General features: G+C 34.6%; 1 protein-coding gene across 1 annotated transcript; it reads right to left on the minus strand.

Moving 5' to 3' along the window:
• Window positions 1-2723: 2723 nt before the first annotated feature.
• Window positions 2724-11986, minus strand: LOC121409384 (L-methionine gamma-lyase-like). The gene is made up of 10 exons (XM_041601318.1): window positions 11886-11986; window positions 10197-10501; window positions 9560-9718; window positions 8371-8505; window positions 7711-7883; window positions 6315-6426; window positions 5883-5996; window positions 5281-5418; window positions 4384-4529; window positions 2724-2815 (listed from the first exon to the last, which is right to left on the minus strand). The coding sequence occupies exons 2-10, from the start codon at window positions 10449-10451 to the stop codon at window positions 2752-2754; spliced, it is 1296 nt and encodes a 431-aa protein (XP_041457252.1). The 5' UTR covers window positions 10452-10501; window positions 11886-11986; the 3' UTR covers window positions 2724-2751.
• Between the last annotated feature and the right edge of the window lie 2645 nt (window positions 11987-14631).

The raw sequence follows: 14631 nt of genomic DNA on the forward strand, positions 1-14631 counted from the left end.
CGGGTGATGTGGCAATCTTTTCTCTTTTTTGTGCAATTTCCTGTATTTTATTTCCTAATCTTTCTTTCACTGAAAATGAAAGCACGACTGGACCCGTTTATGAATTACCTTGATGTATGTAAACTTATTTGAGTATGAATTTTGTCAGTTTATATTTAAATAGTTATTTAATTGCTGTTTGTTGTAAATGTCACTGGAAGAATCAATAATGATACTTTAAAACAAAACAAAACAATTGGTGATGACAGTGCCTCATCAGGCACGCCACTGCAGAATTTATTTATCTTTTAAAAGAAAAATATAATATGCAACAAAATATGAAATTAATTCAGGAAGAAAAATATATGCAACAAATATGAAATGTAACAGGACCAAAAAATTCAACTCATGGATTTAGTCACTGGTTCGAGTTAAGATGAGAGTGATGAAAGATGTGATTATGCCTTATAAGCACAAACAGATTTTGGGAGATTATCAATCGGACTCCGACCTATGGATTCAGAATAAAAAAAATATATCACCTATTTTTTTTTTAAGTAGAAACAAGTTAAAGTGTATCTATAAAATATTGACTTTCTTGCCTAATAGTATTTAGTTCGAGCCATACTGCTTCTAAACTTTCATAATTGAGGTTGGATCTGATGATGCTGAAAGATATATTATTGCATATACAAACGCCCCTCCGCGTTTATTAGACCTGTACATCGGGTGATATCGTAATTATCATTTTTAACAGTATCATAACTAATGAGGTTATGCAGCCAGCCAGGTTTCTGATTTGCAAAGATTGCCAAATTTAGATTTAGTCAGTAAAAATCTTATTTTAAATGTTTATGATGCTCCGGCAATTTATATGGCTAATTTTCAAACCCTTATCAAGACATTTCCTGTGCAACTCATATTCATGGTTATCACTCTTTGGTTCATATTGACTGATTCCATCATCTTTACACTGTTAGGTACATTCACATTCAATTCGCAACTACATGTCACGATCATCACTGTGTGTTTGATCTGACCACATTTACACTTTTAAGATCATCACATTGTAGATCAGATTCACTATTATCATGATCATCACTTTGTACTTGACTGATTTCATCACCTTTACACTGTAAAGTATATTTTCAAAACATTGGCTGAGAAGCAATGTTACTATGGTAACTGTTGTATAAAACAGGGCTTGTCGAATCAAACGTCCGACAATTCAGTTCATGAAACACAACCCTATGGGACTCATGCGCAATAATTATTTACTAACCATGCAGCGATTTATTGGCGATCTTGAAAATGTGTCAACATTTATGAGGTAATGAGGAGTAAAAACAAGCACAAGATAAATGTATTGCTGTTGAAGTGCTTTTTTAACAAAAATGTAAAATCCTATTTAGGTATGCTGAAGGTATGACAACTCAAACAACGTCACAGGTCTTCAGCATAGGCCAAAGTATCTCATGTCACAAAATCCCCCCCCCCCAAAAAAAATCGATTTACACATGTTTAACCAGGTGTAAACATGTCTTATGTAAGAGGCTTCCTTTCGAAACGTTCGTGTTCAAACAGCTAGGCCCGTTCTACAGTGCGTATCAAAAAAAGTTTACACTTTGAAAACGTCCTGTAAAATTATACATTTGTAATATCCTGAAGATTTTTCCACATTTTAACATTGGTACAGATCCATTTAAGCAAATGACGATATAACTATCGAAAAATATTTCCGCTTGAGTGAGCACCACTTACTTTTGAAAAGTTAGTGAAAAACGATTTGCGCAGAACTTTGAATTAGCTATGCGAATAAAAGTAAACCTTTATCATGAAGAACACGTAGCATTTAGCAAGTAAAGTTGATATGAAGATATCTTTGACCTCTTTTAACTTGTTTCCTTGCCCAATACACTCCGAAGAGTGCATTGCGCCCCGCCCCACTCCCCCACACACCAAGGCCATCAAGACGATATTTGATTTACACTGAGCTGTGATTTACATAAAATGAATTAGGCTTGATTTTCATTTTGTTAATCATTGTCAAGCTTGGGAAAAGTGTGGAGAAACAAGTATTAAATGAAAAATTAAATGTCAACCCACTTTAAATAATCAAAACTTAGTGAAAAAGTGCTGGAGATGTCTGATGTAAACTTTTGTTCCGATTCAGTTATGTCATCAGATCCAGCTGGCACAAAAAGGGTAAAAGTTGTGCTTGAAATTTCAATTTGGGTGGCAAATTTGTTTAAAAATGCTTGAATGTATCTGTTTTATCTTAATTGACTAAAAGTGCATGGGAAATGTAGGAAAAATGTATGGCAGGGTAAGTTTGATTTCGCCCTTTCCCCTTGACACTGCGTGAAAACCAGAATTTCTGCGCAAACAGATTTCTGCGAGCTTTACAAAAATGGACAGTGCTCAGTCAAGTGTAAAATTCGGTCAAAACTTTTACTTTCATTGGATAGATGAGACCCAAACCCAAGATTATATGTGAAAAAATTACCCATATGTTGTATATTTTTTAATTCCCAGAGCTTTTTCAAAGTGTAAACTTTTTTTTGATACGCACCGTGCCAGCTGTATATTATATACAAATAAAGTCAATTTTAACAAGTGAAACACTGATAATTTTTTGGGCTGAAAATATAAAGTAAATTCAGGATGTATGATATTTTATGAAATTTTTCGTATTTAGCTTGTTTAATTCGGGTATTATGAAACGGTGACTTTTCAGCCAGGAGCGAAAAGGTTGTGGTGATTTGTGGATCATCATGCCTTTGCCAAAGCTTGTTCAAGATCTCTTATTAGGTCATCAGGATCTTCCACACCAACACTGAAAAAATAACAAGAAATTATATAAATGAATAATGAACGAAAATAAAGAGTATAGCAGTTAATAGTATATGGAAATATATTTTAACTTTTGATTATGACTGTCTGTCTTAAAAATCCACCTAATGAGATATCAAATATTGTAATACTAATAATATAAGTAAAAAGAAGAGCAATGAGCCAATATATAGTTTTAAACAAGAGATGGCGCTATACCTAATATGATCCGAAAGTTTATGCCATATCTTAAATCATTATGAGCAACTCATTGTAATGTTTTAAACGAGAGATGGCGCTATACAACTTTTAACACGAGCAGGAAATTGTTCATGCTTGAAGGACCAAATTAAAATGCACTCATGGGACCAGTGGCGCAGCCACTCCCTCCGAAATCATATTTCAGATTAAGGGATGAAATATAATTTACAGAAATAATAACTAAATGAAATTAAATCAAAATAAATCAATCATTAAGTGTAGATTAATGACCCTCCATATATTAAATTTGTTTGGGAATGAAATATTTCTTACACAAAATAAATAAAACTAAAAAGAACTAAATTAAATGAAATGAAATCAAATATAAAAAAATAAATAAATGCGGATGAAAAATGTAAAATACAACAAACACAAGTAAAATAAGCTTGAAGAAAAATCCGTATAGAGCTATTTTCAAAATGTGTATTTCATGCGTTTATCAAAATATATCTTTGTTTATTATTGTTTTGGGGGAATTTTTAAAAAATAAGTTCTGGAGAACGTTTCATGAACGTTGTAGGCACTGTCAAGTTGATTTTCTAAGCCAGTTACCAGAGCAACAGTCGAAAACCAGTGCTTCTTAGCCAATCAAATCCAAAGATTTCACTGTGATTGTCAGCTCTGACATGAAACCCGTGGTAAAATGTACATGAAACATAAACATATGAATTAAATGCAAATTAAAATAAAATAAAAATGAAGAATTGTGACAAGAGCAAGAGAGTTCAAATTTGCACAATAATGTCAAAGTCATAATGATAACAATTACAATAAAAATGAAGATGATAATGATATAATACAATAATAAACTAACTGTAATAATCAAGATAAGAATAACATCAACAATAATAATAATGATAATACATAATAACAACAACACAGATAATAATTATAATAATAATGATAAAATAACAAAGATAATATATAGATTGGATAGATGTGTGATGCAACAAATCCACTCCACATAAAGCTTGAGGTAGATGCTTTAACAATATGAACATCCAAACAGTAAAAAAAGTCTAGAATTATTCTAATCTCGTCGAAATCTATTTATTTGTTTCTGGATATATTTCTTATTCTTCATTTTCCATAATACCTTTCGTGTTCAGGCATGTATCAAAAGTGGTCTAGCGCCATCTCTCGTCTTATACATTACAACCGCTCACTACTCCATGCATAATACACGGTAATTGTAGCTGTATCAAGTAAACGGTATAGCGCCATCTTGTGTTGAATGCAAGAAAATTGAAAGTGAAGTAAATAAAGTACGTAGATTTAATTAACGGAGATCGCGAAAATTTTTTTTCTAACCTGAATCGAATCATTCCATCTGAGATACCACCTGCTTCCCTCTCCTCCTTTGACATAACCTCAGGACCGTGTGTCATCGATGCAGGATGCTCCATTAAGCTTTCTGTTCCTCCCAATGATGTAGCCATCAAAATCAGTTTGATGTTCTATGATCCGTGAAGAATTTAAGATGGATTAGATTTTCATATTAATATTATATCATTCATCAATGATGCATTTGAATTTCTTCCATATTGCATATTAAGGGTTATATATTTTTAATCAATTTAAAGATAAAAAAAATCGAATATCCGTATTTTAATCTTCGAAAGAGAAATCAGAAACAGAAATCCTTCGAAAATTTGTTATGGCCAATTTTTTCGTCGGCCCGGCAGCCGCTTTGCAGCGTCAGATTTTTTTTTTTTTTTGGGGGGGGGAGGGGGTGGGTCAATAGGTTAGATATTACTGACTATCAAATCAAAGACAAATGTAAAATAGGCCTTCATTAGAAATTATTCCATTCCAGTGAAATAGTTTTCTTGCTTTTGCACTCTTTTAAATGAAACAGAATTGTATTCAAAACTGTATCTGCTTTTGAAATATTATGTCATAAAAGGTTTTAAGTTTTATTTGATCATGATTTAATTTAATATGGAAATTGACTCATTCGATATAAACGAAAACTATGTCCAATATGCATTTAGCATTTTGCAAAAGAGTTGACAATTTAGCACGTCAATTTGATGTACCGTGAAAGGCCTGTAAATGGCCTTCTCGAAATGGAACACTGAGTCCATGTAGCTAAATCGAATAATCTAAAATCCATTTAACATTAACGTTTCATTCATATAAATCAACAGTGCAAAATGAAATAAAAAGTCTTGGAATAAACAATATTTATTCTATTTGATTATATACCTCCATGACGATCTTCCCCGCGGCTAAACCTCCTTTCATCTCAAAGTTGACCATACCACCAAATCCTTTCTTCATTTGTAATTTTGCTACGTCGTGCTGGGGATATGATTCAAGACCGGGATATCTTACACGAGAAACCTGAAAACAGACAATACATTTAACTTTTTTTCGTTCTTATAAGACAGTGCTAATCAAGAGCTGATTTACTGCACAGTTAAAAAAAATCATTTCATTTTTTTCTCATTTTGAATTCGAATAAGAGCTATTAAAGCTGATGAAAGAGTTTTCATTCGCTCATTTAGGGAACGTTTTTACATTTTACTTCACTGAATGTATTTGTTTGTAAATTTAAAAGAATTGCGCATCAATGTTCAATTCTTGATACTTACTGCTCAATACTAAATATTTGCATCTAAATTTGGAAAAATTGCCCCTTTATTTAAAGCTCTACTTGATCAATTAATTCTAGTTGTACACCAAATTGTATATACATGTATTTCATGTCTATTTATAGGTTATTTATTTTGTTTTTTTGTGCAAAATGTCGTTCATAAATTGCTTGATCTTATTAAACTATAATTATGTAATAATGATTGACCAACCTTAGGATGTGTTTCTAAATATCGTGCTATCTTGAAAGCGTTGCTACAATGTTTCTCCATTCTAAGTGGTAGGGTTCGGATCCCTCGAAGCAAGATGGACGCTGTGAAAGGACCCTAACACATGAACGAATATAAAGTTGTACTGAAAATATTATGTAAATGGAATACTAAAAATCACAGTTTTTTTGTGAAAAAATGACTGTTGTAGCAAAAAGACAAATAACTCTGTGGCAGACATATATGTCAATTTATTCAACTGGGTAAAAAACTCGATTTAAGCAATGTAGTGCAGAATTGTGAAAGAAATGCTGTATTATCAATCAATTCCTCATTTAAACGAGAAGAATCAAAATTATCATGGATAAACCATGGAGATAGATACTAACGTTCCATTGATGAATGCTTTCGAATCAAGATGATTAATCGACTCACCATTGTATTACCAATTTGCTTCTGGTATTCTGATAAAAACAAAAATAATTCCGGATCCTTTGTGCACATTGATCCTCCTAACAAGTCTCCATGTCCTCCTAAATATTTCGTACTGCAAACATTTCAAAGAAAAAAGATAACTGTCAAATCTCATGCCCAGGGGCGGATCGAAGGATTTTCGGAAGGGAGGGGGGCATTTTTTGCACAGGAAAAATTTGACATGACATATCATGACATATTCCTAAAATATTTGTTTGTGTCTTATAGGGGGGGGGGGGGTCATTGGGGTCATGTGCCCTGTAAGGATCCGCCAGTGCTCATAACCCCCCTTTTTTGGTAATGGTCATATGTTTTAACTCTCTCTATAACGGAGACAAATTAAAGCGTCAAACAGCAGGTTTTGTAAAAGAAAAAAAGTACAGTATGAAATTACGATCATTACCCCACTCTCAAGTCAAGTCACCCACTAACATGGATTTGAATAAAGAGACAAATCAAACAAGCCGACTGATCAAAACTCGTCGAAATTGGATGTAAAATAAGAAAGTTAAAGCAAGTTTCGCTTATAAAACAATATACGCAAAACACAGAAAATGCAAATGAAAGATGATGTCACTAGCTTGATATTTCTTTTGCTCTTTCTTCTTAAATTATAAAATATTTCAATTGTGGCCGATTTACAATAAGGAAGCATCTTTAGGAACAATAATAGGATGCAACATTGCTAGTGTCATGTTAGAAAAAATATGTCATATTTCCTAAAAGTAATAGTGAGTGGTTGATGTCATTGGTTCCAACCTTTGCATACTGACCAGGATGTGTATAAATGTTTTCTTAGCTTAATCGAATCTTAAAAACGTCATAACTTTCTTTTTGCTTTTTTATTGAAGTAAAACTTCATAACTTTCTTGTTTTCCATCCTATTTTTCATGAAATTATCATCGTTATGCTAGTTTGGACTAGTCCTTTCATAAGATAGATTAAGAAAGAGGCAAAGAGAGGTGGAGAGAAAGAGAGAGAGAGAGGGGGGGGGTGCCATTTAGGAGTGTTATGGAGCAATCTAAAAAACGAAGAGCGACGAAGAGCTAATTTAGCTGACTGCACTTCGGAGTGCCGATTTTTCTAGTTCAAATTTGAACTAGAAAAATCAGCACTCCGAAGTGCAGTCAATTTAAACTAGGAAAATCAGCACTCCAAAGTGCAGTCACTATACACGCTCTTTAAGAGCTAAATCAATTCTTCGTTTTTTAGAGTGAGAATGCATATTGCAGAGAGAGAGAGAGAGAGAAAAAAAAGCAGTCTATCGAGAAAAAAGTTGATACTATCATAAAGCTGATGATTTTATCATTTCAAGTAAACTATAAGAAAAGGAGAATAATTTGCTCCTCGCTCTTACCAGCTTTGAAATGAGATATCAACACCAAGACCAAGTGTGTCTTGTAGATATGGTGTGGCGAATGTTGAATCACACATGCTGATAGCCCCTGGAACAGACTTGGCAACATCTGCAAACGCTTTTAGATCGGTCAGGTTTAACGTAGGATTAGTAGGGGTCTCAGCGTAGAAGAGCTTGAGTCGATAAAGCAAAGAAAATGTAAGACGATTCATATATCTACCTGAATATTTCCTTCTGGTGTTTCAGAAAGATATGATACAAATTATTGACCTGACTATGTGCAGTTAAAAAATGCATCAAATTTAATCGTTTTGTTTTTCTTATTCAGAAATGGGGAATTTCACAGTATGAACTTCAGTTTCATTATAATTTCAAGGCTTATTTTTTGTGCAATTTGTGATAGATATTTTATTTGTCAAATACTTCAAATCAAAATTTAACTGAATGTATTTTTAAAATATCAATATGTTGCTCATTCGCATTATGATACAACATTCTGGATCTTGGAATTGTTTATTGAAGACTTATAGGTCTGGAATAAAACTTAAATTGAATTGACAACTACGCTTGTAAGAGTGACACATACTGTTATGACATACTGAGAGGTATTGTTATGTGTGATTTCACAGTAGTCTGCAAAATAGTCTTAGAAATAATGACCTTTGTGTTCGACTTGATTGCATTTTTGTAAGCGTCAATGTCCCCAGCCGGTACAAAGGTTGTTTCAACACCAAAATCCTTCAGCATGGAACTAAAGAATTTATAGGTTCCTCCAAACACTGGATCGGGTGCTACCTGTAACACAAAAGAATACGTATTGTTGTTATTTTTAACTGATCTGCTTGTATCCTCCTCTTGTTCATCTTGTTTTCGCACCCCCCCCCCCCCACAACCGTATTATATTTCATCAGAATAGTCAATATATCATGAGAGATTTTTTTCGGAACAGAATTGGAAGTAAAACATGACGTTATTGCTATCATTATCATCATTACGATGAATTTGTAGGGGAAAAGAAACACTTATAGGTCTTCACACGTCTGTTACGTTACATAATCATGTAAAACATTTTACACTTTGGGTAATCTGTCAAATTATATAACACAAATATGAAATAGATCATTAAGTGTTGATAGGTACTCCAAAGTCTAAAGTTTATGAGATAAATCATTCATGCAGTCATGCTGAGCAAACATATAGATATATTTTTCTCCAGAGTGTCACAAATGGCTCAAAGTGCCAAAATGAATTATGGGAACTGGGCACAATGCAAGTTACTGAATGAATTGAGTAATCCTAAAATGATGTGCTCTTTGCATTCATTAGTGACTTTCTTTTAAAATCCGTAATAAAACTGCGATGATATAATCCCCCATTGGCCTTCATGACAGACCAAACGACGACTAACAAAATGAAATCAAAATGTTTTTTTGGCAGTCCCTGTCCACTTATAAGGAAGATCATTTTTTGGCAGTCCCTGTCCACTTATAAGGAAGATCATTTTTTTGGCAGTCCCTGTCCACTTATAAGGAAGATCATTTTTTTTGGCAGTCCCTGTCCACTTATAAGGAAGATCATTTTTTGGCAGTCCCTGTCCACTTATAAGGAAGGTCATTTTTTTTTGGCAGTCCCTGTCCACCTTTAAGGAAGATCATTTTTTTGGCAGTCCCTGTCCACTTATAAGGAAGATCATTTTTTTTTGGCAGTCCCTGTCCACTTATAAGGAAGATCATTTTTTTGGCAGTCCCTGTCCACTTATAAGGAAGATCAATTTTTTGGCAGTCCCTGTCCACTTATAAGGAAGATCATCCTATGAAAGCGCCCCTAGATAAGAAATTATGATTCCTACCACGTGATCTCCCGTCTTGATAAGAGCAAGGACTGTAGTGGTGATAGCAGACATACCAGTTGAGAAAACAAGAGCTCCTATTCCTCCTTCAAGTTTGTTGATTGCATGGGCAGCATTGTCACAGGAATGGTTGCCATAGCGACCGTAAATATACCCATTCTGCACAGATTGTAAATCCATTGTGATAAATGCAAATTTTAAAGAACATGTAATCACCTTGAATTATTTAATAACAAATAATGATTAAAAGAGTGTGATAAAATTATTCAGAATGTATCTCTATCTTCTCATATATAGATTTCACTCACACAAATCGGACGATGAATCAATAGTCAAATCCAAAGCACCATATATTTTACTCTAAATTTCAGATGGAAAGGTATCCATTAAGTGGAAATATATTCGGAGCGAACGTGCAGAATATTCCATTCAGTATGCAATTCATAAAAAGAACAGTGATAGGGGGACGGGAGGTACAGATGAAAGGAAAAAAATAGATTGGGATTAAAGAGGAAAACAGGATACATAGATAATAATAATAATGTCAATATCAATCATAACAATATAAAAGGACGACGACGAAGACGACGCGACGATAAGGAAGTGGAGGGAGAAGGAGTAAATATGACAATCTAACCTTACTAAATTGCTGGTAATCTTCCACCTTTCCATGAAGTTCATAAGAACTTGACCAGCTAAGAGATGGAACGATGGGAGTAGTAGCCGTTGGTAGTCTAAGCTTCGTCTTAGCTGTTACCGCCAGAGTGTCTTTAGTGACACCATCATCATAGTCCTTAACATCCTCTAGTCGTCTGATGCGGTTCTCTGCGTCATCCAGTTTGACCTTGAAGTGTGAATCAACCCGTGGTCGTGTGATCTTCCCCTCTGACATTGTCAAGCGTAAAACGACGGGGATGTCCTCTAAAATTGTTCGGTAAGTTACTAAATGAAATATTTAGATAAAAAAAACATAAGAAGGGAACACCGGAATGAAAGTGAGGGGAAGGAAGAAAAAATAAAGGAAGAGAGGAAATCAAAGAAAGAAAGAAAAAACAAGTGGAATGCCTCTGGCGGTCTCACCTGCATCACGCGATTCAATATAGCAGCAGTGCTATCTTTTAAAACTACTATAACTCGCAAAAGATGTTCAGTGATACTTGGTTACTCTTATTTCCATGTTTTATGAACTAGACCAATACACTTACAGAGATATGATGGTAATTCAACAAATATATACCCCAACGTGGCCAAAGTTAATTGACCTCAGATGACCTTTGACCTTAATCATGTGACCCGAAGCTCGCATAGGATGTTCAGTGATACTTGATTACTATTATGTCCAAGTTTCATGAAGCAGATCCATAAATTTTTAAAGTTATGATGGTAATTCAACAGATACCCCCAATTCGGCCAAAGTTCATTGACCTTTGACCTTGGTCATGTGACCCAAAATGCGCACAGGATGTTCAGTGATACTTGAATACTCTTATGTCCAAGTTTTATGAATTAGACCAACATACTTTAAAGATTATGATGGTAATTCAACAAATACCCCAAATTTGGGGAAGTTCATTGACCCTAAATGACCTTTGACCGTGATCATATGACCTGAAACTTGCACAGGATGTTCATTAATGCTTGATTACTATTATGTCCAAGTTTCATGAATCAGATCCATAAACTTTTAAAGTTATGATGGTAATTCAACAGATACCCCCAATTCGGCCAAAGGTCATTGACTCTAAATGACCTTTGACCTTGGTCATGTGACGTGAAACTCGTGCAGGATGTTAAGTAATACTTCATTAACCTTATGTCCAAGTTTCATGAACTAGGTTCATATTTTTCCTAAGTTATGATGAAATTTCAAAAAACTTAACCTTAGGTTAAGATTTTGATGTTGATTCCCCCAACATGGTCTAAGTTCATTGACCCTAAATGACCTTTGATCCTGATCATGTGACATGAAACTCAGGCAGGATGTTCAGTAATACTTGATTAACCTTATGTTTCATGAACTAGGTCCATATACTTTCTAAGTTATGCTGTAAGATTTGGTGTTGACGCCGCCGCCGTCGGAAAAGCGGCGCCTACAGTCTCACTCTGCTATGCAGGTGAGACAAAATGAAGCATCAATTGAAATAACGTAAAGTGAAAGAATAAATACATTGCTTTGATGTATAGGCCTACATTAATTATGAAACCGAACCTCTCTTTCCTCGTATATAATCAATTATCGAACCTACATGTGCAGCAAAGTAAGATTATTCTCTTCGAAAATTAAGTTGTTTTTTTTAAGGTAAAGTATATATTTTATTATATTTACCCGAGCTGAGAATGTGAATCGTATTGTCCTCTCTTATGTGCCTCACTATGCCTGAATAATCGGTTGCATAAACATGATAAATAGGGAAACAAACCGGGCAGTGTTATAATGTGATTCCGAGCACAAGGGAAGGAAGTGCACTAAAGGATATACATCAATAGATATCAATCATTAACTGGTATCAGGGGCCGCGGAACTGGCGGGGCGGGGGGGGGGGTGGTTGGGGGGTCCAGCCCCCCCCCCACACACATTTTCAGTACCATTCCGCGGCCCCTGAATATACAGTGAGTCCTAGAAAAAAACGAAACCGAGATTAAGCGATGATTTATCATAACTTAATCACAAATACAATAGACAAATGACCTACCAATGTAAAGCTTAGAATCTCCTCTTTCATCTGATACTACTTAGATTATTCCTCGTTCACGCATGAGTGAGCGAAAACAATTTGAAGAAATGATACCAAAAACTCATTTGGCGGGGGGATCTGAAATTCAAAAAGAAAATCACATGCATAAAAAGTTCAGTATCTGCTCTTTAATTTGATACCTTAATAACAAAAAATGGCCAAGAAGTAAAAAAGTTATGTTCCCTCTAAACAATGCTTGTATTTACATAATTTTATCAAATTATAGTTTTCACCGGTTTCCCCATAGAAGCCATGGCATGGTTAACAAAAGACTTGATGCATGGCTGATCGTCAACAAAACGGAGTGTCGAGTGAATTTGAACGCTATAGCCTGTAAAACCTCTGCATTTTATGAAATTATTGGAATTCAAGCATTATTTCAAATAACCAGAACTTTGTGTTTTCATAATCATTTTCTGTAATTAAGGTATCAAATTAAAGAGCAAATATTGAACTTTTTGGAAATGGGGTTTTCTTTTTGGAAACCAGATACAACCCGCTAAATGACTTTTTGGTATCCCCTCTTCAAATTGTTTTTGCTTAGTCTTGCGTGAATGTGAATAATCTAAGTAATATTAAATGAAAGAAGAGATTCTAAGCTTTACAATGGTAGGTCATTTGTCTATTGTCTTCGTGATTAAGTTATGATAAATCACCGATGAATCTTGGTTTAGTTTTTTGTGGGACGCACTGTATAGTAGTTCAAGGCAATATGACTTTAAAGGCCTATTGTACATGTTGTATGTAAGAAATTTAAATGGCACCAAATGTCCAGAGAATCAAGAAATTTGATAGTTGATCATGAAGTTTTAAGTTTATTAATTTTTCCATTGAGCACTTTCTGAGTATGAAAAAAGTACTGCAAGATAAAATGATATAAAATCAAGACACAAAGATATTTCATCTGACATTAGAGTAATCAAATGACGAGTGTTATAGCACTTATACACAACAAAAAGTGTGGTTTTAACGGGTGTACATAGAGGACCACACCAGTTATTTTACACCGGTGTTAAATTGACAGTGTAAGTTTAACACCTATAGGTGTTATTTCAACACATGTTCTTACATTTACACTCTTTGGTGTTGTTTATTCTCTCGGGTGTAATTTGAACACCTCCGAGAGGGTGTGGTCTATTAACACCAATTGGTGTCAGTATTTAACAACGCAGTTTTTTTTACAGTGTACAGGCGCACTTGGATAAAGACTCGGTATACAAATATGGATGTAAACACTTATAATGCAAAATACCGTAGGAACCTACCAGGGGTAGTAAAATGAAACTATGAAAACGGACCCTTTGGAAAGGTTAACACCGACATAACAAGTAACTCACGCAGTTTTTCAGGGGTAAAACAGTGCCACCAAACATTAAAAGTAGTCAATCAAGTCCAAATTAAGTACATTCGATTTTACATCTCCCATATCACATTTTATCATCATACACTCTTAAAAAGAATTGGTCAAAATAACCAGCTGTTGCGTGTTGCGGAACATGTGTTGCTTGGCCTACGACCAACAACCAATGCTTGTGTATTTCTATCGCACAGTCATCTAAAGTTTGTATGCCTGGCGGCGGGGGGGGGGGGGCGTATGAACGGCCCTTCCACCCCCTTTTCAAGCCTTGCCAGCAGTTCCGTAGGATATTGTTTTCGCCCTTTTTCGTTCACCAACCCTTTCAGCCTCCTTCCCAAATACAGCCAATGAAGGCCCTCATTTCAGATGTCAGTTATTACTTCTAGTTCCAATTCACCCCATACCCCTCGTTTCATAATTACTGCAGTTCTTAAAGTATAGTTTCAGATTTTGGAGCTAGCCGCACGACCCCTAACCATTATTGTTAGGCCTTTATCTTGACCATTGTCTTTGATCAAGGTATCAAATTACAAAGCATATATTTTGAGACATGTGATTTTTTTTGAAAAGAGAGAGAAAGAAGAACTCATCGTATTTTATTTTATGTTATTATATATACTATATTACACAATTGTTCTTCAATAACTTTATCAAACATAATTTGCTTATTTGTTAAATGAAATAAATAATCCCGTTCAAGGGAATTAATGATACAAAAGCACCCAGTTTTCAAGTCAATATAGACCAAATATATTTCCTTGTACTTGATTTTTTTTTCGTATGAAGTAACATGTGCTTCTTTTTCGTGACTATTTAAAGTGATTGCCCCCTTTAAAGTATTAAAGGCGTTTCCAGTCCGTGATTGTGTTCGCATTGTAGTATTGGTAAAATATATCTGCTCTTCATGAATTCATTAATTCCTAACAACAGTTCTTAGAATGTCCCCTTTTCTGGTCTGAATATCAAAGAATTTCAGCTCG

Source organism: Lytechinus variegatus, chromosome 2, assembly GCF_018143015.1.
Source record: "Lytechinus variegatus isolate NC3 chromosome 2, Lvar_3.0, whole genome shotgun sequence".
NCBI lineage: Eukaryota > Metazoa > Echinodermata > Echinoidea > Temnopleuroida > Toxopneustidae > Lytechinus > Lytechinus variegatus.

Bases quoted from the DNA above. Each gene is read 5' to 3' on its own strand.
- LOC121409384 (XM_041601318.1), bottom strand. From the start codon at position 10,451: ATGTCAGAGGGGAAGATCACACGACCACGGGTTGATTCACACTTCAAG. The intron at 8,506-9,559 runs GTAGGAATCATA...TTTGTGTTACAG, and splicing joins TCAAGACGGGAGATCACGTG to GTAGCACCCGATCCAGTGTT. The intron at 5,997-6,314 runs GTGAGTCGATTA...TTCATGTGTTAG, and splicing joins AGCAAATTGGTAATACAATG to GGTCCTTTCACAGCGTCCAT.